This window comes from Aulonocara stuartgranti, assembly GCF_965226115.1.
Source record: "Aulonocara stuartgranti genome assembly, chromosome: 3".
Lineage (NCBI taxonomy): Eukaryota > Metazoa > Chordata > Actinopteri > Cichliformes > Cichlidae > Aulonocara > Aulonocara stuartgranti.
The window spans coordinates 41,344,660-41,372,635 of NC_138941.1; the positions used below are offsets into that span (position 1 = coordinate 41,344,660).

Sequence of the window (27,976 nt, forward strand, 5' to 3'; positions counted from 1 at the left end):
CTTCCTGACTTCTGCACGGTGAACTGTGGCCGCTGTGGGGTTTTTTCAGCGCCTCCTCACACTTTATTTCTATGTGGGTGAGCAGTGTGTGAGTGGCACCTCCCCGCTCCTCCGTAGATCTTGTTGCCCCCCTTGCAGCCCGCACCATGCATTCCTCCTGCACCTCGTATAGTTAGAGAAAATATATCGAGGTCTCTTTTTCGCTCTCACCCCCCCCTAGGCCCGGCTAACTCTTGCTTCGGTTTTGGACTCCGGACCGTGCGTCATGCAGCAACACCTGAAGCTCACCACGGTCCCTTTGCAGGACCACATGGTTCCTTTGTAACTGGATCTACTTTATTTTGGAGGGAGAGGGGGGCATGCTCTCCTCGTCTCTGGAGAACATTTTCAAAGAGGTGAAGAAAGTAGAAAGAGAGGACTGAGTGGAAGTGACGTAAGGAGGGAGAGATAAAGCTAATCTTATAGATTGTAACTTACTTGTAGATGTTTGACCAGGCCACGACTATGGGCGATGGGAACCACCGCTGTGGTCCCAACCCACTGTGTCCGGACAGGATGGAAACAAAGTGTCGCTCTGAGATAGGGAACCGGTCTCCGGTTCAGAGCTCCACCGACACCCCGGGAACATCAGCATCCACGCCGACTTCCTCCAGCGAAGACGGGCATGACAAACTTTTGGGAGTGGACCCTGACTACTGCCGGAGAATTTTAGTAAGAGGTGAGTGGACAAAACGAAGAGATTAGTCCTGTGCTTAAAACTGCTGATCAGACAAAGATCTGTCAAATTTTACGCACGAGTATCATAAATAAATTAAGTGGATGTACAACAAAAACAGTTTAGATTATAGACTAACTTCAGATACACAGTGCAGCCAGGCAATGCATTTAAAATAAAATATACACACTTTAGACAGTGGTAAGAATTTTCCTGGAAATGTTTTAAATATCATATCAAACTATTAAATAAAAAGAAGAAACACTTGTGTTTATATGGAGTCAAAACTGTGAAAGTTTATCAAACACACACTTGAACTTCTAAACAAAGCGTATTATGTGAGCATGACACATCTGGTGAAGAGAGACCCAGAAAAAAAGAAAAAAAAGTATCTATTGTAGTAACAACAGGCGGCGTGCACTTTAACTATAACAGTTTTAAACAGCAACAGTAGGGGAGTAAACACACCTTCGCTTTCTAAGTCATTTTTACTTATGCATACTTATGCAAACTTAAACCTCTGAGACAAATCATCGACTAATACTGGTTGCATCAATTGTGGCCGCACCTTTGTTCGTGTGAGAGCATAAAAAATTAATTAGTCCAATCAATAATGAAAACAGGGACATTTTGCTTCAGTGAGATGATGCCTTATATTTTCCTAACAGCAGGGATATTTTGCCTTTAAGCGATAGTGAGTGCAGCTGCTTCAAATCACAGCTGAGAGGTGCAGGAAGTAAAAGAAAGGCTTAAAACTTAAAATCAGGGAGAAGTCGCGCTGTTTGTGCAAAAGAACTGATATATATTTTAAAACACACACACACACACACACACACACACACACACACACACACACACACACACACACACACACAAAATAAACACACATAAGTGTGTGTGTATTGCCTTTTCTGTCAGTAACATTATATTATTACAAATATTAATACATAATATTTCATTAAGTGTTAAAGTCCACACTCTCCTGCAGGAGGTCAGAAATCTGGGTAAGATCGTGAGAAAATAAGTTCCGATAAAATATGAAGTCAAGAAGAAAATAAAAATAATAATAAAATAAAATACATCCGTTTCTAATCCTTAAAGTTCGTAAATGATTGCTGGTAGTTCTTTCGGAGTCATGGAAAACATAAAAAGAGAACTTAAATCATGTGTTCCGATGACAGCTAAAAAAATATGAAAAAAGTACATGATGTACTTTTTTAAATGTATGTAAAATACACAAACATACATAAAACAGCAGTTAGACATATTTTAGGCCAGCTGCAAATTAAATTAAAATTATATAATTTGAGTTATGAAATAACTGTCTTAACCTCGTTTAAAATATTGATTTATATTTAGAATATTTGAAAACTGTGAGCCATTGTAAGAGTTTCGTGCATGGATTTTTTTTTCCCAGAATGCATTTCATTTATGAAAAAACATAAACGTCAGCTTCTCTGCATTGAGAGAGGACAATAAAAATAAAATAAAATCTGAGCGTTATTTCGATGGGGATCTATTTCGCAGGAGTGTGTAACCGCTGTGGGCAGACTCGGTATGTCGGCCTATCAGTTTTCAGGTTATAGAAAGCTGAGGATGTTGTGGCTGCTGGCTGGTTTAGTTTTAGCTTTCATCGAGCGTTTTGTCGTGCGCTGTCATGGCTCACACTAAGCGGGGAAAAAAGCATATTTAGCTTTAGAGAATATTAAAATTACTACAGTTCACTAGGAGGGCTATGGCAGGAAGAGGGAGAGAAATGTCCATGTAAGAGGTCTAAAAACCGTCTGTGCTCCTGTAGAAATGCACCTACACGGCTTATTAATAACAGAGTCATTCTTTATTTCTGACTCTTTGTTGCACATAATTAAACATTGTTGGGTGAGTCTATTCGAGCGTTTTATCTGTATGTAAAATAGTGTTTGTGATTATTTATGGACATACTGAATCAAACGTAGTTCTGTATTAAGAGATCTGGCAGTCAGGTGTTCATTGTGAATCCTCAGCACTCGTCACTCCCTAGTGCTGGAACATACGGTCCTTATTGTGCTGCCTCAGTTTGATCATCTGAGAAGAAAAAGAGGCCTGGAGGACAGATCTGTGAGGCCATTTAGGTGGGGATAGTGTGTGGTTAAACGTCGGTAGGATTTGTTTTTCGAGCTGAGGCCGGCTTTTCCGCGGAGCCACCGAGGTCATCGAGAGGTCAGCAGGTCTGCAAACAGCCGCTGGCTTCCTCCTCTGCTTGCAAATATTTGCTCAGTTCGAGCTGCTCGAGCAAGGACATATCTAAACTGTATGTACTGTATGATTGTGTTTAAGTAGATTTAGCCTCTCTGAAGAGAAGATTTTCCCCCTTCCTTTCTCTTGCCTGGCTACACTTTATGCAAATAAACTATGTGTGGGTAAAGACGGAGAGCTCATTATGCATCAGGGACCTGGGGGTAACCAAACACTTGTGTTTGAGCTGTTGGTAGGGCTGGGATTGAAATGCGTTTTCAGTACAGCTCATGGCGTGCAGGGACCATAACTGATGAATTCACGGCGTTTCACAGACGCTTCTAATTGTCACCAAAACGCAAAAACAACCCGCCTTTTGTCTTTTACGCAACAATCCTCATTTTAACTTACCTGCTGTGTTTTATTTACATTTTCAACTCCACGTTACAAAGAAGAGGGTGTTTGACATTTATAGGAGCCGAACAAGTCCATGTAACTGCACAGCTTAACAACAACAAAAAACAAACAAAAGAAAAAAACGAGTTTTGTTTTTACGCACACTATGCCTTTCTCTTACCGTTAGCAATGTCCTGCCCGTAGAAAACACTATGTGCCTCCAGTTCAATCGGTTTTGTTTCATATTTTATTCAAAGCTCTTCATATTTTATTGGAGTACATATTTTATGACCTGAAAAAACCGTGGACAACGACGGGATCATGTCTGGCCGGTGCGTCCATTCGTTGTGATAAATACGAACAAATATTCGTAGCTACAGTGAGACCACAAATACACGGGCTGGACACGTGGTTTAAAAACACAAAACAAAACAAACAAACTTTTTAATTTTTTCTTTTTTAAGAAATACGGGTGGGTTTTTTTTTTTTATCAAGGACTTTTTAATTTTCGGCTCTCCACTAGGTCTGATTCAATGTATGAAATTATTTATTATTATTTTTTTCCCGGTGTTTTCATTATTCTGGGAGGGAAAAAAGTCATGGCAAACATGAAACAATAATACTTAAAAGTCAACACAAGGAAAAAGCAGGAAAGCTGCCACCCATAGAAACCGTGCGCGCTAACTAATGTTCGGGGCAGATAACGGCGCGCAGTCCTGGTGCTTGGAGTGGAAACGATGCTCAGAGAGCTTCTGTGCAGCTGAGTCGCAGTGTTACAAAACACATTAGTAGCTCTGTTTAAGACCCAGGGCAGAAATTAAGTGATACAACACTTAATTTTTTTAAAGGAACTGACCAACAGCCAAATACTCGCAGTACCATAAATTTGACAATGCGTCACACAAATTTGGTTTTTTAAAATTTATTTATTTATTTATCTTTTACGCACGTTAACCCAACATGGCCCTCAGCTCTACAAGCCTCATGTATGTCCCTGCGTTTTGGGCGCAGGGCAAGTTTAAACCCAACTAATTCAGTTTTAATGATAACATGGCACGTTGGTTCAATAAAGAAACGTCAGGGAGTGGATTAAAGGCAGTGACTCGGTTACTTGTTATGAAGAGCCAACTAACATACCATTAAAAGTATGTGCCATCATTTACAACACCTAACACCCAGGCTCATTACTGATAACAGAGTCTGTTTGCCTCCGTGTTTTCTCTCTGAAGTCGTATATTGGCCGGTTTAGTATCTTTATAGTTCTGTTTCTGAAGTCTGCAGCTGCTGGAAAGTCGATTAATCTAGTTTTTAGCTGTTTTTCTCTGTTTCGTTTTCAGCAGCTATCTGTTGCTATGTTATAACCACCACAGCCTCACGTTAACACTTACTTTAACCGAATCGACGTTTCTTTTTCTGGACAGACGCCAAAGGCACCATCCGAGAGATCGTCCTGCCCAAGGGCCTGGACTTGGATCGGCCCAAACGCACGCGGACCTCCTTCACGGCCGAACAGCTGTACCGGCTCGAGCTCGAGTTCCAGCGGTGCCAGTACGTAGTGGGGCGCGAGCGCACGGAGCTCGCGAGACAGCTGAATCTGTCGGAAACGCAGGTAAGGCCAAAACGGAGCTAGCTGCTCTGGACCAAAAATACTTTTAAAAAATGATACAAAACAAAACGGTTTATAAATATTTTAAAATAATTAGCCGTGACAAAATTTTCTCCAACTATGCACTTAGCTACTAAGTTAAGTAGCCGGTTCCTAGCCAATACATTTATCTCATAACAAAGGCTACTTTAATAACATCACAGCCCTCTGCTATACTTGGCTAGCTAAAGCGGGGGTTCGATTAGCGACAGACAGATGTTTTCTTAATTGTGAGCACAGGTGTGAGCAGAATCTTTAATTGGCTCCTCGACCAATCGCAAACGAGGAGTCGCAAAGCTCAGAATAACTTTCCACAGAAAATTGTTTATTTATGTCCGTTTTCAAGAACACATGTTTTCACAGTGATGGGATCAATAAGTATCTACCACAAGTCCATTTTTGGAACTTTTAAAATACCTCTGCCTACATTTAGGTATATATGCATTTTTTGATGAATTTCAAACCACAGCCTCTTGGTGAGTCAACATCTCCGTGACACATGTGGATGCACATTAGCTGCTTGTGTGTTACGATCAAAGTGCACTTATGTCTTTTCAAATTGTTTTAATTGTCAGCAAACGCAGAGAAATATAATTAAAATGTAAATACATAGTTATTAATTCCGTTTATTTGGTTGTACGTTGGTAAGAAACCACACAGAATCAAGGCTGAGCACACAGTGAACAAAAAAACTACAGAAAATGATTGGTGGTGGTGGTGGGGGTTGGTGTTTTTGTAACATAAAAAAAATAGATCGTGACATTTCATGGCACTCTTTCCTGAACCCACCTCCCGTCATTCATTCCTGCCCAACCACAGAGGTCATAGCTGTATGGAGTTATGCATTAGCAGCAGCGGCAGCACAGCAGGCTTTATGTTTCTTTCTTTTCTTCTAAAAATGAGCTGGTTTCAGAGAATTGTCCCTAAATTACAAATTACAACTGGCTAAACTGTTGGCTGAAGGACAAGTTGACATATGTAGAACAATAAAAAGCTTGGCGCAGATGTAAATCAGCATTAACTTATATCCTCTGTAACTTCACTTTATGCACTTTATGTTAAAGATTAAAACAGGTGAGTTGGACTTCTGCTGTCCAAATGTGTGCTTTTTAATATTCATGTTTTTTTCATATATATATAAACACTGGAATATTTCTAACATTTTGAGTTATTTTTCAGTGTTAGAAAATCAGCACTGCTCAGTGTTAGTCTTTGTTAATCTTCAACACTGACTAGGTTACTTTTAAAAATATAACACTGTCAAAAGTGTTCATTTAACACTCAACAGTGTTATATTTAACACTCAGAGGAGTGGACCCACTCTCTAGTGTCGATTTAACACTGCTGTGTACCGAGACGCGTCGCCTGCGTGAAAGCACTAGTTGCAAGCAAAAACACGCAGCACTTTTGCGCATCTTCGTCGTGCGCGAAGCAAACCAATTGTGAAGTACCTCAAAACATGCCCTCACAAATAAAGGTGGTCGGATGGACGTGTGTGAAACACAGAGCAGCCACTGTGTCCCTCATTAGCGCTGCATATAGGGGTGTTAATGGGAGGGCCTCAGCTTCCTGCTGCTGAGGATTGGCTGAATGAAAAACTGTCTGGCCTTCAAGTGACGTGAAAAAAAAAGTGAAAAAAAATCTCTTTGATGTGAAATATTAAACCCACGGAGTCGAAATTTCTTAATGCTATGGGAACAGCTTTTAAGCGTGATCGAAAGGCTTTTAGTTGGCATTAGAGGCGTTTTCTTCCTCATTATTATCCTCTTTCTATCGGTGGCGGTTCCATGTTTTTAGGCAAATGCGCCATTCAAGGCTAATCGCGACCAATCACAAAGGAAAGATAGGAGCTCTTATAAGTTTCAGACCCCCTTTAAGGAAGATGTTTGGACATGTTTTTCTGGCTTTCTGGTGACTTATGGTGTTTGTTGATGTTTTGAGTTCGCTTCTAAAGATTTTCGAGCAGTAATCTGATTTTCATGCTACAATTAAAGAGCGTTACGTTTAAAAGGAACTCAATTACATCTATCTATCTATCTATCTATCTATCTATCTATCTATCTATCTATCTATCTATCTATCTATCTATCTATCTATCTATCTATCTATCGTGAACAATTTCTGTTGGAAAGCAAAAACAGCAGAAGGCCTCAGGGCTTAAAGCACTTTAGAATAAAGTCCATGTTTTGGGGTAGTTTCGATTTTGTTTACTCGGTGGGAATATGATTGACTTTTAGATGATGATTAACTTCCAATTAAAATATGGTGAAAATGTGCGTATTTCTCTGTACATCTTTCATCGTTATTTTTTATGCCAAACTCTTTTGTATCAAGTGATCACTGAAATGAAAAAGACTAAATAAAAAAAATATATAATACATTTATAAATACATTAAATTAAATTAAAAAATAAAATTAAAAAAATCCCTAACTCCCGGTATTGCTTGTATTCAAGCTGACCCTGAATCAGCTCACAAACACACAAATTTCCATAATTGATTCATATAATATAAAAATATAGAAAACACATAAATAAGAAGTAAAAGTCACTTCCAGCAGTTGATCAGCATCTGAATATCAAAACTATTATTCTCACGTGTTCCAAGCTCCAAAACGTAAATGTAAACTTTGCACTTTCTTTCAAATCTGATTCTGGTGATTTTGGCCCGAGTTTGAAAGCGTAAATCTTCTTCTCATATGCAATCATTTATCCATAAAAATGGGTGGAGCTCTGTTAGTGTGGAAGAAGTTAATTTTAAATTAGTTTATTCGTATATATATCTATATATATATCTATATATCTATATATCTATATATATATATATATATCTATATATATATATATATATATATAGATATATATATATGATTTTTCTGCATTGAGCTGAAAGAGTACAAAGAGCAGGGTGAGAGAGAAGAGAACAGGTGTTATTTATGAGGGTTACAGTTACAGTTATTTTTCTTAAATTATTCTGACTGAAACAATTCAGAGAAACCGAAGACTTCAGCCTCATTGAAACATTTGAGTCCACGTATGAACAAAGCAGGTGTAAAGAGGGTCACTCGTGGCCCTCACTCTGTTGTAACGCGTTACTCTGTAATCTGTTACCAGCTCAGAGCTCCCCCTTCATCCCGGCAGGTGGCTCCCCGCTACTGGACAACACAGCAGGAAGGGCTGGAGCACACACACACACACACACACACACACACACACACACACACACACACACACACACACACAAAGCCTGAACTGTACATGAAGCCTCCATTTCTGTTACCTTCATGGTCAGTTTTGGTTGGATAACGGAGGACTGATGGATGTTTATGGAGGTGTGTTCCTGCATGTGGAGTTGCTTTAGGATGGCAGTCAGAGAAATCAGTTGATTCAGTGAAAGTCTATGTAACCGTCTGTATTTTAGGACACATTATGTGTGTGTGTTATCGTGTGTATTCTACCTCACACTTCCAGACGAAACACATGGCCTGTCAGCATTAGAAAAATGTAAAAAAAATATATATAAAAGCATGTACAACATTTTCAGCCAGGAAAAAACAAAAAAACAAAGAAAAACAAACTTGTGTGTTCTTTAAATCTCTCCACTAGCTCGAGTGGTGTGTTTGCCCTCCAGATGAAGTACAGGTTGCCTTTGTCTCAGCCTTTTGTTGTCTGCAGCCCTTCCACAGAAAGCTGTGGATTTAATGGTTTCTGTGCTGTGGTGTAATCCTGCCTCAAATGGAAGAGAGTTCAGGGATGAGATCGTGTTTTATAGATAATTTATAGCTGACTGAACAGAGCACATTTGGGCATATGCTAGCACAAATGCACACCTTTTTTTAACATATTTGTTTGAATGCACCGCAAATAAACACTGATTTTAGATTTCTGTTAGACATCTTTTAACATTCGGCTGTTAGAAACGTAAAAAATCTCCAAAATAAATCTCTTCCAGGATCTAGGACTGTGACTACAAACCCTTAGATTTTTTTTTTCTCCGTGTACAGAAAGTAAAATCTAAGCCTAAAGTGTCTCCTATATCTTCTCTTTATCAGCCTCCACTGCCTATTTATTTTAAAAATTGAAGAAGGGAGTATGAGAAGATTTTTTGTGTAAATTAAGGTATTTCAGTGTCAAGAGAATTAAAAAAGAATATTGTGATAATATATTTTTAAAAAACTTATGTTTTGTGCAGTGCAGTGTGCTGTCCGTTAAATTGTTTAGTATGTGGGACACAAAGTTGGCTTCATGTAAAAAGTGTTGGATCAGAGCAGGTGGAGCTCGTTCACAGATCGGCTCTTAACTTTCTCTTGTTTTTATCCCAAACAAATCATTCAGTCTGCTTTAGTTTGTTTTCTTCACTGAGCTCTCAGGTGAGTGTGCACACGAATGATTTGCATGTGTTTTCTGGCCCAGTCAGATTCTGTCCCTGCTGGCCTCCAAACACTCTGTAAAAGAAGCACATTTTAGTGTGTATGTGTTTTGGGTATGTCCAACCTGCAATCCACCTGGTTTGGGAATGCCTCTTTATTCCCCTGGAAGAGCTGGAGGCGGTAGCCAGGGACTGGCTCATGTTGTCCCAGTGACCTGAAGCCCTGGATAAGTGGTAGAAGATGGGTGGATGGTTGGATAGATGGAAGGAAGTGTACAGCCAGTGTTAGAGTGAACCTCTCAGATGTAGCTGCAGGTGTATAAGTCACCCAAAATGAGTGTCATGCTTTGTTTGTTGCCCTTTCTGATGTCTTTTCTCTCAGATGGACTGTCTCTTGATGCCAAACAGCCTGGAGAGCAGTTTAATGGCTGTAAAAACTTCAAATGATGCTGTTTGTTGCTTTTTGTTTTGTGGCCTACTGTACTGCAGAGGGGTCAGAGGTCACAGATGATCTAATGTGGATCCCAAAACCTGTAACTTTGGCTTTGTAACCGGTTGTGTAAGGCTTCTCTTAGCAGCTTGCAAAGTGGTTCATAAATAAAATGTATTAATGAATTAATAATTGTTATGTTGAGCACTATGTGAGGGTAAAAGGAGAGAAACGTGGCTCTCGATGAACCTTTCTGACCTCTTATGAAACTGAAGTTACCGTTTGCTTGTGCAACTGTGCAAAATTCTTTGCATGATATTATTTAACGGTCAATGTTTTAGTGGGAAATAGCAAGAGAGGTGTATTATGGACCTGATTAAGCCCTATGGGAAATCCGATTTTCCTCCTTTAGATATACAAAATTCCTTTTTTGATAACACGAGCAGAAAGTGATTTTACGTACATGCCGATAGATCCCTGAAAGACAGCTATGTTCCTCTGAGACAAGACGACGAGCCGTGCTCCTGCGGGTGTCTGCTTACAGTGAATGTGCTCGTTGTGCGTATTGTTCTCCATGACGGCCCAGACAGACGTTGTCTGGCCGATCGTCTGGAGCGTAGAGGGCCTGGCCATTACGTATAGTTTTGCAGATGTAGCAGAGAGGCGGCCGCACAGTACGGCGATTGTCCAAACACTCAGAATGGAGAAAGAGATAGGAAGGGAGGCTGTCAGACAGACAGACAGACAGAAAGACGGACACTTGCTGCCTTTGTGCTTTCAGATTAAATGTTTGGACTTGGTGCTGAAAAGAAACAAACTCTTTCCTCTTCGCTCCGCAGTGACCTAAAACTCGAGCGTCGTCTTCAAAATGGGAACTTTGTCCAACTTAGCGATGGTCAGGAAGAAACCTGTGAAGCTCTGATTATCTAATCAACTGATTAGGTAATCAGAACATAACAGCAATTAATTCTTCGCCGCCTTTGTCCCTAATCACTCTCATAGATTGATTTGACTTGCTTCATCAGTTTCTGGCAGAGTGAAGAGTGTGTGAAGCCAAGCAGAGGGTAATTTTACAAACATATGGAGCAACTTGTAATCCTTCAGCTTATGGGGAAATAGGAAATCAGCAGAACTGGATACAAGAGGTTTTCACTTCATGTGCACAAACACTCACACAAACACAGACACACACAAAGCTGACCCCAAGTTGCCAGACAATTAGAGGGGTCAAAGGTCTCCCATGTGGCCCTTATTTTTTGGGTAAGATTTCCAGTTTGACAATTGCAATGACTCCTGTGGTTGAAAATGGGAATGCTGGGAAGCAGTCAGATAAACGGAGCAAATGTGGAGGCGGAGCAAATTAAATAAATTAGAAGGTAATGAATCCAGTCAAATACTGATGAGTACAAGTATCTAAAATGTGGCCTTAACGACAGTGTTTTAGTAGCATAGATGGCTTTACATGCTTTCATTTTGGCTCATTTAAAACACTCTAAAGTCTTTAACAGGAAAGCCGCTGAGCAGAGGAGATGCGGGACCCCCTGTGCTATAGGTGATGCATGCACAGACATGAAATCTAAGAATAAGGTAGAGTCGCGCTTTATTGTAGCTTGCTTTTACCAGCTGTGATTCCCCAGAAAGATGGAAAAAAAATAACAACTGTCACAGATTTGGGCATCACGAGGCTGCGCAGCCAAGACGAGACCATGTGCCGAAGGCGATGGGAAATTCAAGTGACTGCGGGGTGACATGCACAAAAAGTCATGGACCAGTTTTTTTTTTTGCTGAATGCGTGCGGTGTATCGCTAACGTTGCAGTGTGCGCGGGGAGGAGGTAATGGCTTAAACGGAGAGCAGTCATTGGACAGAGGACAGGAAGGAGGGGCAGAGAGAGAGAGTGAGAGAGGTGGGCCTCATAACAGTCCCGAGTGCTTTTGTGCTAAGGAGGATTAGGCAGCCATGTCTAACAGCGATTCTATAAAACGAGGTTAACCTCTGAGTGAACCTGGAGCTGCTCTGAGGTTTAGAGGTCAGGTGAAATGTGTTGCTGACAACAGTTTGGAGGGGAGATGTGAATATCAGGCAGGTGAAAATGATTTCTAGTCCTAAACTGAGGTGATTTTACTTTTAATACAATACTACTACTATTTTTTTCATGCATGAATGTGTTTAAATGATCGAATCTGGTACATTTAACCTCAAACGGGCAGATTCTGGGATTCTTTGCAACCACACATTTTGATACTCGACAGAAGTGATATTGAAATACCCAGAAACAATGAGGAGATCACATCCTCTGCTGTGTGTACATAAAAACTTCATTTTATTATAATGACTTCATTTATAGAGCACATTTTAAAAAGACTTATTATTAAGTGCTTTGAAAAACGAACAAAATCAGGACACAGGAGGTAAATGAAAACAGAAAGCCAAACATTAATGGGGGGGAAAGGGGCGAAAAGCAAAATGTCAATAATATTAATAAATACCATTCAAGGAATAAAAGCTATAAAAGCTACAGCAACAGTGGAGACAACAAACAAGACAGTGGAAAATAAACAACAGCACTGCGTTAATGAGTTTATCAAAATATGCTTTCAGAAGTGATTTAAGGAAGTCCTCGACGGTTTAAAGCGTCTCTCCTCAGGCAGGTTGTGCAGAGCTGAGGGGCCCTGATGGAGGAGCATTTCTGCTGTGCGTTAAAGTAAAACATGCAGGGAGCCAATGGAGAGAGGCCAGGGTCGGTGTGACGTGATGCCATCTGCTAAAACAACATGGTTATGCAGGCATTTGAGAACAAACGCTCCACGGGGCTTCACAATAAAAGCATGTAAATGATTCAAATGTCAGGGTAGTGGTTAAGAAGTGAGCAAATATAACGATGGTTATTTTGAAACGGAGAGGTGAGTTTTAAGTTTAGGTGCAGAGACATAAATACGACTGATCATCTTTGTGAAACAGTTTTATAGATATTAGTGTAAGTTTCCCCAAACTAAAAGGACAGTAAGTTTATAATAGATAGTTGGTCCGGCCCATTAGCTAGCCGCTACCAACCCATCGCATACAGTACAGCTGAGTCGCCAGTGGCCCATTGCGCTACATACAGTTGAGCATCCATCATTGCATTATATATGGTTCAGTGGCCCCTGGTGCGCCTGGTACAATCTCCATGGAAAAGTGTTTTCATTGTGTGTTCGTCACATGCCTGAGATCAGGGGATCTCAACAGGGTCACAGTGGGAGCAACAAGCGGGTGGAGGAGTCGTAGAAAGTGCGCCGCATTTCACTTTGCATTACACAGCCATTATACAGTCAGAGAGTGCTGCTGGGATGTTGTAGTTAATGATTTCAATCGTGCGGGGGGGTCAAGTGCATACAACAAAAGGGTCAAAGTGCAAAAAAAAAACAAAAAAAAAACATTAAGAAATTGAGAATCATAAATGCATCTAAACACAAATAAATCTTTTCATGATCTCCAGTTCTCCATCTCTAGCTGGATACAGCAAAGCTTAGGTGCACACACATATGCCCACTTGATCTGTACATTGGGTCTTGATCTGGCTTAACCTTTCTACCTCTAACCCGGTTTGCCCACCTTGCTGTTTGCAGCTGGCTGTAACCACGGTGAAGGCCTCTGACCTGTGCCCGGCGGCCTCATCATCTCTCCATTTTGTTGAACGTACCCCAACCTGGCTGAATTTACCCCATCACTGTTTAAATTGTGTTTTGTTGCTCAGCATTGGCTGGTTTCAGGGAGAAGAAGTGACGTGCGCGCTGGAAACTAAACTAGAGATCCACTGGTCAAGACAGACATGCATATGTGATTTTTTTTTCAAAATAGCCATATACATAATGACATATTTCCACACAAGAACATTCACAAAAAGCCTGCCTGCACCTGTAAATATCATTTAATAGATAAACCAACTTCTTAATGTTTAATAAAAGACTGTTTTAGAGCGTACCACAGCTCCACAGAGTTGTAATTATTAATAATAATTATAAAAGCAATAATATATAGTAAATTACTGTCTCTTCAAAGCATGAAAGCATGTGTTTGTGAGGTTTTAATGCAAAGGCTTCAGTGCGAGTACTCAACCAATGTAAGAAACATTTGATCCTTTATTAGCAGCTCTTCTTCATCATTAATGGCATTTGAGGAGGAGTTATTTATGAAGCTCTTGTTATTCCATGATGTAGTGATAAGGACGTCTGGGCTGAAAACACAATGAGATGGATATTGGTTCGTAAGCTGGATTGTTTTAAATATAACCTCATGGAGGACTCAGTCCTAAACTCTTCGCCCTCGCCCCGACCATGCCCCCTGTACTGCATTAGGGCGTGGTGCAGAGGGTGAGCCTGTCTGCCTGTCTAGGGCAAATGCAGGTCACACCCGATCCAGATCTCCCTCGGTAATCTCTGCTTCCACGCTGAACCCTGGATCCCATTAAAAAAGGATTTACATCCAATAGTGTAGATGTACCAAAGGCAGCTTTGCTTTCTTCTCCTCTCATCATTTTCCCTCTGTAAAACATCGGAAAGCTTTTTTTCCACCCCTCCCTCCTTTTGTTTGGAGCAGTGGATAGGAGGATACTGATGTGAGCAGGAGAGGAAGCCACGCCCACGTCAATGAGGGTAGAGGAAAGGGATTTTGCTCCATAGTGAAAGCCTTTAACTGGATATTTGGCAGGCACGTGAAGATACAGAGAGAGGTCTTAGAGGGTCGTGTGTGAGCTAACGAGGACGAAATCTGGACTATAAGGAAGGACATGATGCTGCACACATCATTTCTGATGCTTTTCCCACCCTCCTGTTGTCCCTCCCCTCTTCTCCCCTCTTATCTCCGTCTCTGACGTCCCGTCCCGTCCCCCGCGCCTCGTTTGGGTCTTTGCAGTAAGATGTGCTTGCATCAGTATTTCTCTCTGAGCTGTGGGATTCTTTGGATCCTCTCTGATCTCATTATTTGTGTCACGTCAGTAGCTGGAACTATGATCTCACTTGAACTAGTAGCTGTTACAGTGACACTGTAGTTAACACCAGCCAGACTGACTATCTGAATAAAAATGAACAGCTTTAGATTATTGCCTTACTGGATTGCTCTGATGTTTTGGAAGATAAGAGTTAGCTGATACCAGTTGAACAAAAGCGTCTCTCAGCAAGAGTCTAGAAGGACCGCAGGGTCCTTGGGAAGGATCGAAATGTGTATGTAGGAACCATCAAAGTGCCCTTGAGTTCTTACTAAATGTCCCATAATCTCACAGAAGTCGGGATTAGATGAGCATGTATGGAAGCCTCCAGTGGCATGGGACACATTTCTAGGGATTTGATTTGGTCAGATCTGCATTTTTTATGATCAGCAGATGGAAACTGAAATTTTACCCGGGATATCTGCTTGTCATGGAAGTGCAACACTTGCCAAAAAAGTCTGGTTATTCTTAACCTCCTAAGAACTCTTCCACGGCACGCATTTTTAATTTGTCTTTGATATTTGGGGTCATTGGGGCCCAATGAATGTAAAAACAAAGAATTACCAACTTTTTTTTAACCTTCTTTTTGTTTTTAAGAAACATAAGAGCCACATATGAGGATATTCGTTTAAAAGTTTTATAGAACAATGGCAGTATAATGTCCTCATAAGTGGATATCAGTAGAGCAAAATTGAGTATTTTAGTCTAAATAACCCAAAATGTGATGTCCACATATGTGGACGCCAGGTCCTCGGAGGTTAATTAAGAAGTAAAAAATGCAGATTGATTTAAAAGGCCAAATTAATGGCTAAGTCACAAAGGATGGTTATCCAATGCTTTATAGCAAACACATTTCCTCTTTTGCTCTCCACAATGATCATTTACCTTCTTAGTACTAAAGCAACAGGCCAATACCAGTCATGTCTGCACCAGCGGCCATCGCGTGGAGTCGGTTTAATTTTTTATGTGATCTTTTTAAAAACTTCTCTGCATTTACAGTCACAGGCTTAGTCATTAATAGCTTTTCTAGGAACCACAGACACATTGTCAGTTGCCCCTGAGGCATCAGAAGACATCCAGATCGAGTCCATCTCAGCACACAGCTGCTGTGCTTTCTTTTCTTAATTTGTTTCTGCTCAAACACAACACAAACCCCAGGTCATGACGACTCCCCTTTTTTCTTACTTGCAGCTGGAAATCTGCAGTGATTTTCAGCAGCAATGAGGTTTAAGATCAGGCCAAACATGTTCAGTGAGCCTGATGAAATGAAGTTGAAATGGTGTTTTAAGCCTGTAGGTTCCTATGAGACCCTCTGTCAGAGCGATGGGTCATGTGACCACTTTCTGTGTGGGTCCAGTTTACGCATAACTTCTCTGTGGATCTACGCTCACGTAGCTTTACGTTCCTTCGTATGTGTCATTTGGCTGTTGTGCAATCAACACAGTCATATGAAAGTATTTTTTTCTTTTATTTTTTACCATGAGCTGCAGATCCTTCACAGGTTTATATGTTTCTCCTGTAACAGGAATTCCCTCTTACCAGGGATTAGATTACTGGATTTCTAGGAACGTCTGTTGTGTAATGTTGGATAAATTTACACCGTATAGATGTGAGCGGAGAAGTGGGGCGATAAACGAGGCATGATTAACAAATATTATTTAATACCGTAAATCCCTGGGGAGATCTCTTTGGTTTAGTTTAGCTTGGTTTCCAACCTCAGCAACAAAATGAAGTAATCAGAAGGTAGGATGACATGTAAGGAAACACCACCTGTAGAAAATAAGCTGCTTGTAAGAAGTTAGCTGAAAGAAAAACTGCTCAGATTTGCATTTGCATCTTTTTCTTCCTGATTATCATTTAGTTCAGAAATAAATCTGTAGATTAATTATTCTATAAATTGCTGATGAATTGAAACTGAAAATATGTAAATGAACATTATATGTCGATGTACTTTGAAATCTTTCAAAACAGCTTTAAAGTCTGAAGCGAGAATTAAAAACAGCTGCTTCTAGTTACTGCTTTTTATAGCACAAACGGAGCATTGCGTAGCAGCTTTAGTATTTAGGCTGTTAAGCTAAATCACATCTGACACCACAGAGTTATTTTTGCTTTTAATGTATTTACTTATTTTGTTTTTGATTCAGTTTCCAGGAGGGATTTCCTAGTTTCTATTTAGTTTTAGTTAACTTTTTAAAAGTTTTCTTTTTACATGTCTCAGGGGTGAAAATCAGTCAAACAGTTTTTTTTAACCACATACTCCAAGTCTCTTTTATTTTATTTCAGTTGTTTTTTGCTCCAGTTCTTCTTTTTAAAATTATTTTCATACAGCTTCCTAACTTTTATTTTTAATGAACTAGAATAAATTTAATTGCTAAAATTTTAAAAAATAAAACAACATTTTAATTATTTTTTTTAATTAAAGTGAAATAACCTTAATTTGAATTGTAGTTCTTAAGTAAAGATCAAACGAGAATACTTGTAAGTAACAACGTCTCGTTCCACAGAAGCTTTCCTAATTCTCCTGAACTTGTTTCAGACTCCTTTTGCTGATGATTTTGATTCATTTTTGATTAGACCAAGCCGAGAGCTTGTTGGAAATGCTGAATTATTACGCTGCTCGTTTTAGCGCCACACTCTGCGATACAGTGAACCTGCAGCGAAACACGGAGTTAGCTGTATCTCGGTCAGGATGTTATACATTTTTCATGGGTGACTCCTTACAGAGGTGTCTCTCTATGAGCTGTGACCCTGTGACCCCTATGTTCCCTTCAATCAGCCTCCCCGTAGCCATTCCTAAGTTTTAAGCATACTGTACATTAAAGCTGCACTTCATTAATTAAATATGGCAGACAAGGACAGACAGAGTTCACCAAGCTTTTGCTGTTTGGCTGCAGTTAACACGATGTCTTGTGAACGATGAAACTGAACGATTTCGAGAGCGTTTTTGTTCTTTCAGCTTCAAATTTTCACTTTATTTTTCCTTTTGCATTCTAGTTTCCAGTGTTTCAGTTGAGACTCTGCGTTTCAAACCTCTTAGGGCCACAAAGTGGGCAAAATCGTGGTCAAAGCTGCAGACAGAAACAACAGATTTGATCCATTTGCTGTTGCCTTGATTTTAAACTATCTCTGTTTGTTCTTCATGGAGTTCTGAGGCTATGACTGGTTTTGCTGTTGCAGCGCACTTGAGGTCACAAAGTGTCCTCAGACTTTGGGAGCTGTGTAGCTTTTGGCATGAAGTGAATCAGTGTGATGATTCTGGAGACGTTCCAGTGCTGAAATGAAGAAAAGGTGCAATAAAATCAGGGTTTTCACGACTGTGATTGAAAATTTATTTGGTCCTATTCTTTGAGTCTTGGCAAAATCATCTCTCAGTTCTTCTCGTAACATTTTTGCCGACTCCACCGCTGACAGACTGTGTTTGCCTTCGCAGGTGAAGGTGTGGTTCCAAAACCGCAGAACCAAACAGAAGAAGGACACCACCAAGGATTCAGACAAGCGCTCCTCCTCCACGTCTGAGTCTTTGGCCACCTGCAACATCCTGCGCCTCCTAGAGCAGGGGCGCCTCCTGTCAGGCCCTGCCCCCCCACCACCCAACTCTCTCCTGGGGCCTCCGTCTCATCCAGCAAATGGCTCCCTGCTGAGCAGCCCGGGTGGAGGCTCTTCCACCTCTCCAGGGATCAGCAGCAGCACTCCTCCCAGCTCCCTACCAGGAGGGACGTTCGGGCTTTCTCTGCCCTCGCTGGGGGGCACCTCGCCCTCCCCGCGGCTGGGTGTCCCGCCACCTCACCCCCTCTGCTTCTCCATGCCGCTCCTGGGGAGCGCTCACCATGAACTGTCGTCCTCCTACGGCTGCGGCTCTTCAGCATTTGAGCCGTACATGCGGCTGGACAGGAAGGAGGCAGACCTGGGTGGGAAGAAGACAGTTTCTTAAGTGTAATGCCCCTCTTTCAGGGGACGACTGGGGGAGCAGGGGCTCGTCTTTGGAAGAGTTTTTCTCCTCAGTCTCTCTCCCCACCACCTGTTTGACTCTTGAGTGGCTGCAGTGAGGCAAGAAAGCAGCCCGGTTCATAGAAGTGCGAAAAAAAGAAAAGAAAAGAGAGGAAGTCGCTTTCTTACAGCACCATTTTGTGCCACTGCACTGTTTGGCACACTGACACAAAATGGTGAAAAGGACTTGATGTGGTAGGAAGTGATGATTTCACCCTCCCACATAAAAAAAACAAACATGTGGATTTTTGAAAAAAAAAAATGCCATGTGTGTATGTTGCGTGAACTCCGACAGGCAGATGTTTTTATCACCACTCTCTTTGCAGTGGTTTTAAGTGACTCTTCACTTTTTGTCCAGTGTGTGTGTGTGTGTGTGTGTGTGTGTGATTTTTCTCTCTATACAGGCCTTCATTTACTGTTCAGGATTAAAAAAAGAAAAACAAAACAAAAAATGAGAAGAGCGGTATTTCAAAGAGAGCTTTATGTACACATTTCTATTCCTGTACACGTGGCCATGTTTGATTTTAGTTGATGTGTTTTCACGATAATAATAAGAATAAGAAGAAAAAAAAGAACTGTAGCATTTTAATATCAGTCTGTTTGGTGTCCAGCTGTAGTTTTTGTAAAAGTTTCTTTGGTTGTGTTTGTGTATGAAACATAATGTGGTAGGATCTGGACAAATGGTGCAAAAATCACATATCTAGATCTAACAGTTTAACATGAAAAGAAAGCTGAAAAGAAGGCTGGTTAGTGTCTGCCAAAGCGTTTACAGATAAAGCCTCGAGAAGCGCCTCACGTGCGTTCTCTGGCCGGTGAAGTAAGTGGAGGTCGGGCTGAGAGAGATGACCTTTGAACCCGGGCCAGCGGTATCAGTTTGACCTTGTAATCTTGTCTTCAAGACGCTGAGACCGAGAAAGTTTTCAGAGGCGTAAAGAATAAGCACCGACTCTCAGCGCAGAGATCTCTGCGCTTAAGCTGCATCTCCATCGTTAAGTCATCACACATTAAAATGAATCAACAGTTTTGATAATAACTTGTTTATCATCGCTTTTCAAGCAAAAGAAAACAAACAAACAACAAAACAAACCTGTAACTTTTTCTGGTTTCAGCTTTTCAAATGAGATGATTTGTGATGGTACAGCGACCGCAGCGCTAACCTTTCACATACATTTGTCAGATTAACTGATGATGAAAAACGTTAGCTGCAGCTGCAGTTTGGATTAAAAAACTGATGAATATGCAGATTTTTGGTACCGGAAACTTTCTGGTTTTTGCTCGAGGTCTGCTTTGGTCGCACCGAGGTAAATGGTCCATTTAGAGGATAAAAGAAGGTCTTTGTTTGCAGAATCATTGGCTATGTAGTGATGATCCCTTAGTTTTTATTAGCTTCTTTTAATTTATCGGCTATGATGAATGGATGAAAGAGGATATCCGCTTGAACACCCCAAACACCTGGCCGTTGCTCTGAGAGGTTCCTACAGCTGGATTTCCTGACAGCTGTAGGATTTGCTGTTTCATAACCCATAGTGTAATTTTTCTATTTTTTCAGGTTTGTTTATTTAATTATTATTTTTGAAATGTTACAACAACATGAAAGCTACTTAAGTACTGTTTTACCGGGTCATCACATCCCTAATCTTAATCTCTTTGAACATTTTCAGGATACAGTAAGCCGCAGCGTTACATGAGAAAATCTCAGGCTGTTGATTTTCCTTCAGCCGCCCTGTTTTGCCCTCCTGTTACACTTTACCTCAGCCTGTCTGCGTTCACCACTCATTGAAAGCACTTTATGTTTTTATGGCGTTTCTACATCATCCTGTATTTCCTCCACTTTCACCCCCTCACCCTTCCTGAGAAGTTTATTTTCTTAGGAAGGTGATTTTCAGAATTAAAGCCAGGAAAAATACATCCTAAGTTATTTCCCCTCCTGAAATAATCTGCAGCTTTCTTTCAGCTGCATTCTTTAATTGATTGATTTGAAGCTAAATTCCCCTCTTCGTGTTAGAACTAACAGAGCATTTGTCTGATTCATTCAGGGCTGAATGAGAAGGAAGGAAGTGGCTGAATGACCTGTATTTTTCATTTTTCTCTTCCCCATGAGATGCCATTTGTCCAGGTTTCCTTGTTGTCCAAAGCAAATCAGAATCAACCGCGAGAGCCTGCTATTCGAAACAGTTTGCCCTCAATTTGTGCGTGTCAGATGAGTTATTGCCCCCTTTTCACTCCCGTCTCTCGTCTGTTTTCCCATGTATCTATTCATTTCTAAATTTCACCTCACTGTGAGTTTTATTTCCTGCTCTCTTTCTCTTACACTCACTGAAGATGGCCTGACATGTGCTAAAAAAAAGAAAAAGGACACTGCCATGACATCAATTTTAAAAAAAAAAGAAAAAGAGTGCCTGTAAGTAAAGGCCGGGGCTACGTTTAAAACAGCCGGGCATGTTTCTGGCTGCACATACATTTCTTTCTGAGTGCAGGAAAGATTCTGACCTTCAGCTCACCGGGCCTTTTTGCACCCGTGTACCAGCAGCCAGTAGCTGGTGATTTGTTGTTGCTCCTGTGTTTAGAGCCCAGCAGCGATGCAATAAAAAAAAAGAAAGAAAAAAATCCCCCTGTTATCTACTCGTAGGTTTCTGTAGCAGTGCACCTGTGATGTTGTTGAACACTGTATTATTTTCTATAAGCACCATCCATAATTCACATGCTCTGGCATCAAATATTGAGCAGAGAGATGGAGCTGAGAGGTCAGGAGGCTTGCTTCTCGTGTAGGGCCAATGTAGTCTTTTCGTTTATTTGTCTTTTTCTCACAGCCAGGTTGTTTCATTCCTCTGCTGTCTCTCTCTCTTGTTTTTTTGTTTTTTTGTTTGCTGGATATTAAAAAAAAGTGTTTCTACTGTTTTGCATTAAGCTGCACAAGACAGAAGACACTGAACTTCTTAGCTCATTTCCCATCCAATGTGAGATGACAGAAAATGTTCAGTGGTTGCAAAAGAAATCTCAAACTCCATATTTTCCCTCAACTTTCAGCCACTGAATGCTTTCTGGACTTACTGTAATGCGTCCTCAGCTCATTAGATGCAGGCTTCAGGTTGAGGGGGGACAGCCGGATAAGTGAGACGGCCCTTCTTCTCCCTGACAGAAGGAAATGGGGTAAAGCTTTGCATCAGTTCAACAAAGCCTTCGTCTTAGTTTCTTTTTCTCGTTCCAGCTGAAGCGTGGAAGTGTTGCTTTTGTTGCGTGTGTGACATCTTGCACTTGTTTAAGCGAGACCACCATTTCAGGAACATTGCGGGCCTCCTCGCGGCTCTCGTCCTTTGAGATTGTGAGAAAAATGTTCCGTTTATTTTGAAGACAACAAACTGATTCTGCTTGGTTTACTCTTTGGTTTATGCACAGCCTAGGTCCTGCAGAGGCCCTAACTTCTTTTCTTTGAGCAGTACTTTAATGTCAAGCTAATGGCACCAGCTACTTCTTATGATGAACAAACTGTATGTACATAGATATAAATTTATATATAAATATATATAAATGGGTCTTTGCACAAGTTATCTCCATGTCTGCTCCGTGTGATTTTAACAGGAAAAACAAAATGTGAAAGAAAGTTCGGAAAAAAAAAGACTTTATATATGCTTTACAATTCTTTGTCTCATTAACATTTTGCACTTATTTAAAGAGGCTTACTTTCTGTTTCTGGGCTGACAGAGCAGTTTTCACGCTCTGCCAAGATATTGTACAATATGTATATGTATTTTTATTCATATGCATATAAATATATGTCTATGTAATTTGCCTCCTGTGTTCTGTTTTATTTCTCATTCTCTGGCCTGCCTCAGGGCCAAAAATGCAACTTTAAAGAGTGAATATAAAGAAAATAATAATTAATAAATGCCCCCCCTCAAAAAAAATAAGTTATTTCACAGTTTGTTGTGAGTGATAGTATTTGTAATCCACAGTCCTTGCAGAGGCTTATTTCGTTTGTCTTTGTCAGTGAACAAACATGACCAACATCTGCGTGCTTGAGCTTCCTCCATCCACTCCGAGCATTTTGAAAGTGCCTTAGCTTGCTTACAGCTTTATTAAAAACCTTGGCCTCTCCCTATTCGCTTGGCAAATCAAAGCAGTGGACGGCTCATTTCTTCTTTTTTTCCAGGCCTTTCTGTGGAGGTGCTGCCTTTTAAATTCCTCACACTTTAATTATGTTTTGGTTTGCATGGTGGCGCACAAAGCCTGAATTGGCACGTCCTTGGGACATTAATTGGATGAGAATATACTTCATGAAATGTGAAATGACTCATGTGATTCTGCCTGTATGAAATAATAATCTGATGTTTTTAATTGCAAAAATATTTACTATAGTGGAGAAGGTCAAATTAGAGGAAGAATTGGAAGAGCGCTGCTGACACCTTATAAACTCATTGGTCTGTTTTCCCTAAACAAACCTCGGATTTAAATGCAAAGAGCAGTGCTTTAAAAGATTCTGTACAGTGAGGGTATATTTTGGCATTATTATTATTGCTCTTGTTATTAAAGCCAGTGTAACCATGTTCTAATGGTAAGCCCTAACAACCAGCGTATATTTATAAAGGAAAAGGCAAGAAATAAGTAGGAAAAATATCTAATCATAGAATAATTCAATAAATGTGTAAGGGTTATTTTATTTTATCCCCTTTTCTACCCACAAAAACTGGACTTACAGCTACTTTTCACCCACCTGTAACCCGTTTTTATTCCCTAATGAAAAAAGAAACCAGTCATGACAAATAGCTGTGATTAGCTTTTCCAGTTTAAAGATACTGAACATGTTTGGTCCTCACAGAGGGCAGTCTGAGATTCACCAAGATTGTTATGAACCCTTTGTGATGTAGCACCTACCGCTGGGTCACGCGGACGCAGACATGTCACATGAATCACATTTTTATTATTTCTTACCAAAAGTCCCCCAAATTACATGTCAGTGTGAAGAATTATGTGCAAAGAAAGAACAAGTTGTAATTCTTTCAAAGCCGTGAAGGTAAAATACCACATATATCCCCTGTAAGCCCAGACTTTGGTGAGGGGCACCTTTCCAAACAGGGACAATTGATCTGCAGGGTGCCAATTATAGTGATTGGCACCTTTATTTGAGCGAGGAAGAAGCGAGAGGGCCAGCAGAAAGAAGACCAGATGGGTGGGCTGTTTTAGAGAGGGGCTGGGAGGAGGGGAGGGCAGAGCTGGGCGGGGATGGAGAGTAACTGCGGGGGAAGAAACTTTGGTGATAAACAGCTTCCAGGGAGGAGCAACAAGGCTGAACTTGTTGGTTTTTAATGGTTTTTAATTGGTGCAATTTTATCAACAGCTATTTAAAGGATAATTATTGCTGCATTTAACTTTATTTGCCTGGAAAAAAAAACACATGGTTGGAAAAATAAAAATCAGTATTTTACTAAAAATAAATAGAACAAAAACTATTATCAAACTGTCAGTTTGACTCATAACAATTAATAAGCGGCTTATTTTAGTTTGTGCAGTGGCAGCTTAACTGAGCCAATAATGCCTGTAATAGTAATCAATAATTAGTAATTAAAATGCACTAGTTCAAACGAATAATCACTGAACAGTGAAAGAATTATAGTAAAAAGAATCAGTGAACAAACTTTGTAATTTTTTTCATACTTTTCTTACTTTAATTATTTTTAAATAATACATTTAAAAAATGTGAAGATTTTAAGAAAATAACATTAGAAAAATATTTAAACATCAAAGGCAAAGTAGTACAAAAGCTTTGTAAGGTAGATGAGGTGTGTAAATTACACGTTTTTAAACAGTAGGGAATTTTTATATTTTTAAAAACCAGATAATGCTTTATTTGGTTACTTTTAAACGTTATTTTCACCGTGGTGTTTGAGGAGTGCGCTTATTGTTTCACTGAATTTTCACTTCAAACACTTCATAAAGTCACTTAACATGATGAGTGTGTTTATTTTGGTTTATTTATTTTGGTTTTAGTTCTGTGTTTTGTAGTTTTATTTTCATTTTTTAATAAGTTTTGATTTTATTTGTTTTGTGAGTTTTTGTTTTCAGTGCAGTTGAGTTTCACTTAGTTTTCAGAGTGAGTTTGCTTGTTTTATTTTTATTTTTGTTAGCTTACAGTTTATTCTTTCTAATTATGATTATATGGAGAGACTTTATCAGTGGAAATATTTAGGCAAAGCAGAATGGATGCTTCAGTACAAACACAGCTCTTTACAAAGGCAGCTGGCACACAGTTATGTAAACATGCCGGCCTCGGTAAAGGCTGGTTACACCGACAAATTTTTACCAAACCAATAAAGATAATTAAAACTAAGAAGATTTCATTTGTAACTTTGCTTTTTTTTTGTTTGTTTTGTTTTGTAAGTTCACAAAGTTCAGTTGGTTTTCTTTTCTTTCTTACTTTTTAAGTTTATTCTTTATTTTTTTTCTGTCAACTAAAATGTTTTTTTTCCCCACATCTTGTTTTACTTTTTAATTTAGCTGCAGTCAAACCTTGACTGTGATACTGAAGCTCTGCTTTTCTATCTTTCAGCACAGATTGATGTTTAACAAAGTGCTTCACAGAGTAATTTCACATTTTTCAGTTAAATGAATAACCTTAGCATCACAAACACAAACAAAACATAACATATCAATTCAAATCAATATTTAATGTGCTGCATTATACAGCCTAAGTACTCTTATAGGCTTAAAGCAATATCTGTTATCAACTACACTGGCTTATATGTGTAGGAAATATAGTTGTATATTTAGACTGCTTGTGCATGCCCATTCTAGATTATGTCTATAATCTGGACACTCTGTCTGACTATGGCCCATTGATGACATCTGAATATAAAAGACATAATGAAAGTTCTGTTGATGTTGCTGTCATTAAATTTGTCATACATAGCTTTTATAATAATAAACTAAAGAGGCATAAAGGTTATAAATAGTTTATTTTAGCCCAACTTCATTATATGTGACAAACATAAGTACTTCCAGGAGTGTGAGTTGTAGCTGTGTCATAGTTTTAGTTTCTCAGCTCCTGGTGATGTAGACAAACAAACACTGAGGCAAGTTTCTAATGAAAACTAGAGTTTGGTGAAGTGATGACCTTTTTTTCCAAACACCAGAATGTGTGTTTACATACAGACGATACCATCGTCTCCACCAGTGACGTAGGAACAACAGTTCAGCAGACAAATGAAAACCTTCAACAACAAAAACCCTCTAAATCTAAACTGTGTGATCTTGATGATTTTTTAAACTTGATTTGATTCTTTTGCTCTGATAGCAGCCTGTCTTACAAAGACGTCTGAGCGAGAGATTAAATGAATAAGAAGGAAAAACGGCTACAAAGTCTGCACTCACGCTCATGTAAGTGAGCATCAGATCAATTCCACATCACCACTCAGAAGCTGTTTGTTGTGCATCAACAAATGAACCTTCAGCTCCACATTGGCTCTGTTTTTCTTTTAATATGCACAGTGTGTGTTTGTGTTTGTGTGTGTGTGAGAATGAGGGTGTGCGTTTGGTCCACAGATCTTCAGGAATGCTTCACTGTCCTGCCACCCCCGCCTTTTTGCCCCCGCTCGCCTTTCTCCATCCCTCCATCCTTTCTCCCTCTTCCTTCCTCCTCTGATAAAGCAGCTCAGCAGCCCATCAGGGGGCCTCTCCACTAATTAGGGTCACTAATTGGGGGTCGGCCAGGCCAGGGACCCCTCCACACCTGCATGGTCATGTGACTTTCAAAGAGGTGCGCAGGGTCAGGGGTCGTGCAGTTGAGGTTGTGGTTGGATTAATTTGACTGAGCAGATGAAGAGTGGGGTGATAGCAACACATAGATAGAAAACAGCCTCGCAGAAGGACTTTATGTGTCAATCTCCTCAGCTAGCTCCAACTGCTGAAGACCCGTGGTAATCAATCCACCCTCAAAACAAAAATATCGCCTTCCAAACAGATGTGTCTCACTTGGTTATGAGAGCCTCTCAGAACAGTCGCCAAATCTGTAACAGCAAAATGACCAAAATTAAACTGATCCGTGCATTAAATTAATGCAGGGAAAAACAGGTTAAGAAATAAGTGTTGGGACATCCTTGTCTGGTCAGAGGTTAATTGGTAGGTAATCTTCACGGCAGAGACCTCAGTGGAGGCCCCAAGCCCACCTGGCTCTCAAAGCTCTCATGGACTAAGTGATGTCTCCTTGTTTTGACAAGATTCACACAAGTGTCGTGCTTAAGCTCGTAAAAATATTCAGAGCTGCATTCCTAAGAAGCCCACTGACCAGAGGGAGAGAGGGGAAACAACAGGACACGAGGGATTTTTTTTAAATCACGCAAAGAAAAGGGGATGAGATGCAACACTGTTGGGTCATAGATGTTATAGATTTATTTCCCAGCTGAATTTCATTTAGCTGCTTTAGATTCAATGTCTCACTTTCATGCTGGTGTAGATGCAAGTGACCAGAACTGAGCTGCCATATTGATGTAATTAGTAGCACCTGTGCGATTCCTGTTAGGTGAAGTCATAATGTCTGATGGGATTGCTAAGATGAAGAAGAAATGACTGTTTATTAGAAATTAGTGCTTTGAACTGTTTTTAAACTAATCTAAATCTAAAGGGATTTAGTTCCTGAGAATCTTATGACCAGAGAAAGTGCAATATAAAAATATATATTGTTTTTAAGCATCCAGTCGAGCATTTTCACTGTTATCATCTTAGTATTTTAAACCAGAAGTGACGGTGAGGTGTTTGATCTGTCTGTGTGATTGAATACTTATTGGTTAACGAACTGTGACTGACAAGCTGTGAGCCAATAAGTGTGCTCCGGATAATCCTCCTTTCTCACTGTAATAATTACCATAATTTAAAAAATGTTGGTTACGTATTAAAAAAAAATCGCTGGTTCGATCCCAGTAAGAGGCACAAATCCCTGGGGGTTTGTGTCAGTGAAGGCATCCAGTGTAAAAATCTGCCTAATCAAATATGCAGAGCTACCCGCTGTAGCTATAAAGTAGCTTTACAAAATGAACTTCATGTTTTATTCAGAATGAGCTGAAACTAGTCGTCGAGGCCACAAAATCATCAGGACAAAAGTTCACTGAGTTCACAGAAGGAGGAAGTGTAGGCATTTTCCATAGGTGGAGGCATTTTTGTAACCAGAAGCGTCGCCTCCTGCTGGTCACTTAAAAGAACACAGCACTGGTTTCAATTTTAAATTAAAGTAGGCCACTTTCACCTCCTCTCTCATTATAAGGGGCCAC

General features: G+C 40.1%; 1 protein-coding gene and 1 long non-coding RNA gene across 2 annotated transcripts; one reads left to right on the forward strand and one right to left on the reverse strand.

Annotated features, from left to right (window-relative positions):
- Positions 1 to 237: 237 nt before the first annotated feature.
- LOC309704022 lies at positions 238 to 567 on the reverse strand. The gene is made up of 2 exons (XR_014276116.1): positions 478 to 567; positions 238 to 374 (listed from the first exon to the last, which is right to left on the reverse strand). It is a non-coding gene; the product is annotated as an uncharacterized lncRNA (long non-coding RNA).
- On the forward strand, positions 372 to 22,504 carry vax2 (ventral anterior homeobox 2). Its single transcript, XM_082528976.1, has 3 exons — positions 372 to 718; positions 4,747 to 4,934; positions 18,163 to 22,504. The coding sequence occupies exons 1-3, from the start codon at positions 484 to 486 to the stop codon at positions 18,661 to 18,663; spliced, it is 924 nt and encodes a 307-aa protein (XP_082385102.1). The 5' UTR covers positions 372 to 483; the 3' UTR covers positions 18,664 to 22,504.
- The last annotated feature ends 5,472 nt before the right edge of the window (positions 22,505 to 27,976 follow it).

Coding starts and splice junctions, on each gene's coding strand:
- vax2 (XM_082528976.1), top strand. CDS start 484: ATGTTTGACCAGGCCACGACTATGGGCGATGGGAACCACCGCTGTGGT. Junction 719..4,746: donor CCGGAGAATTTTAGTAAGAG/GTGAGTGGACAA, acceptor TTTTCTGGACAG/ACGCCAAAGGCACCATCCGA. Junction 4,935..18,162: donor TGAATCTGTCGGAAACGCAG/GTAAGGCCAAAA, acceptor TTGCCTTCGCAG/GTGAAGGTGTGGTTCCAAAA.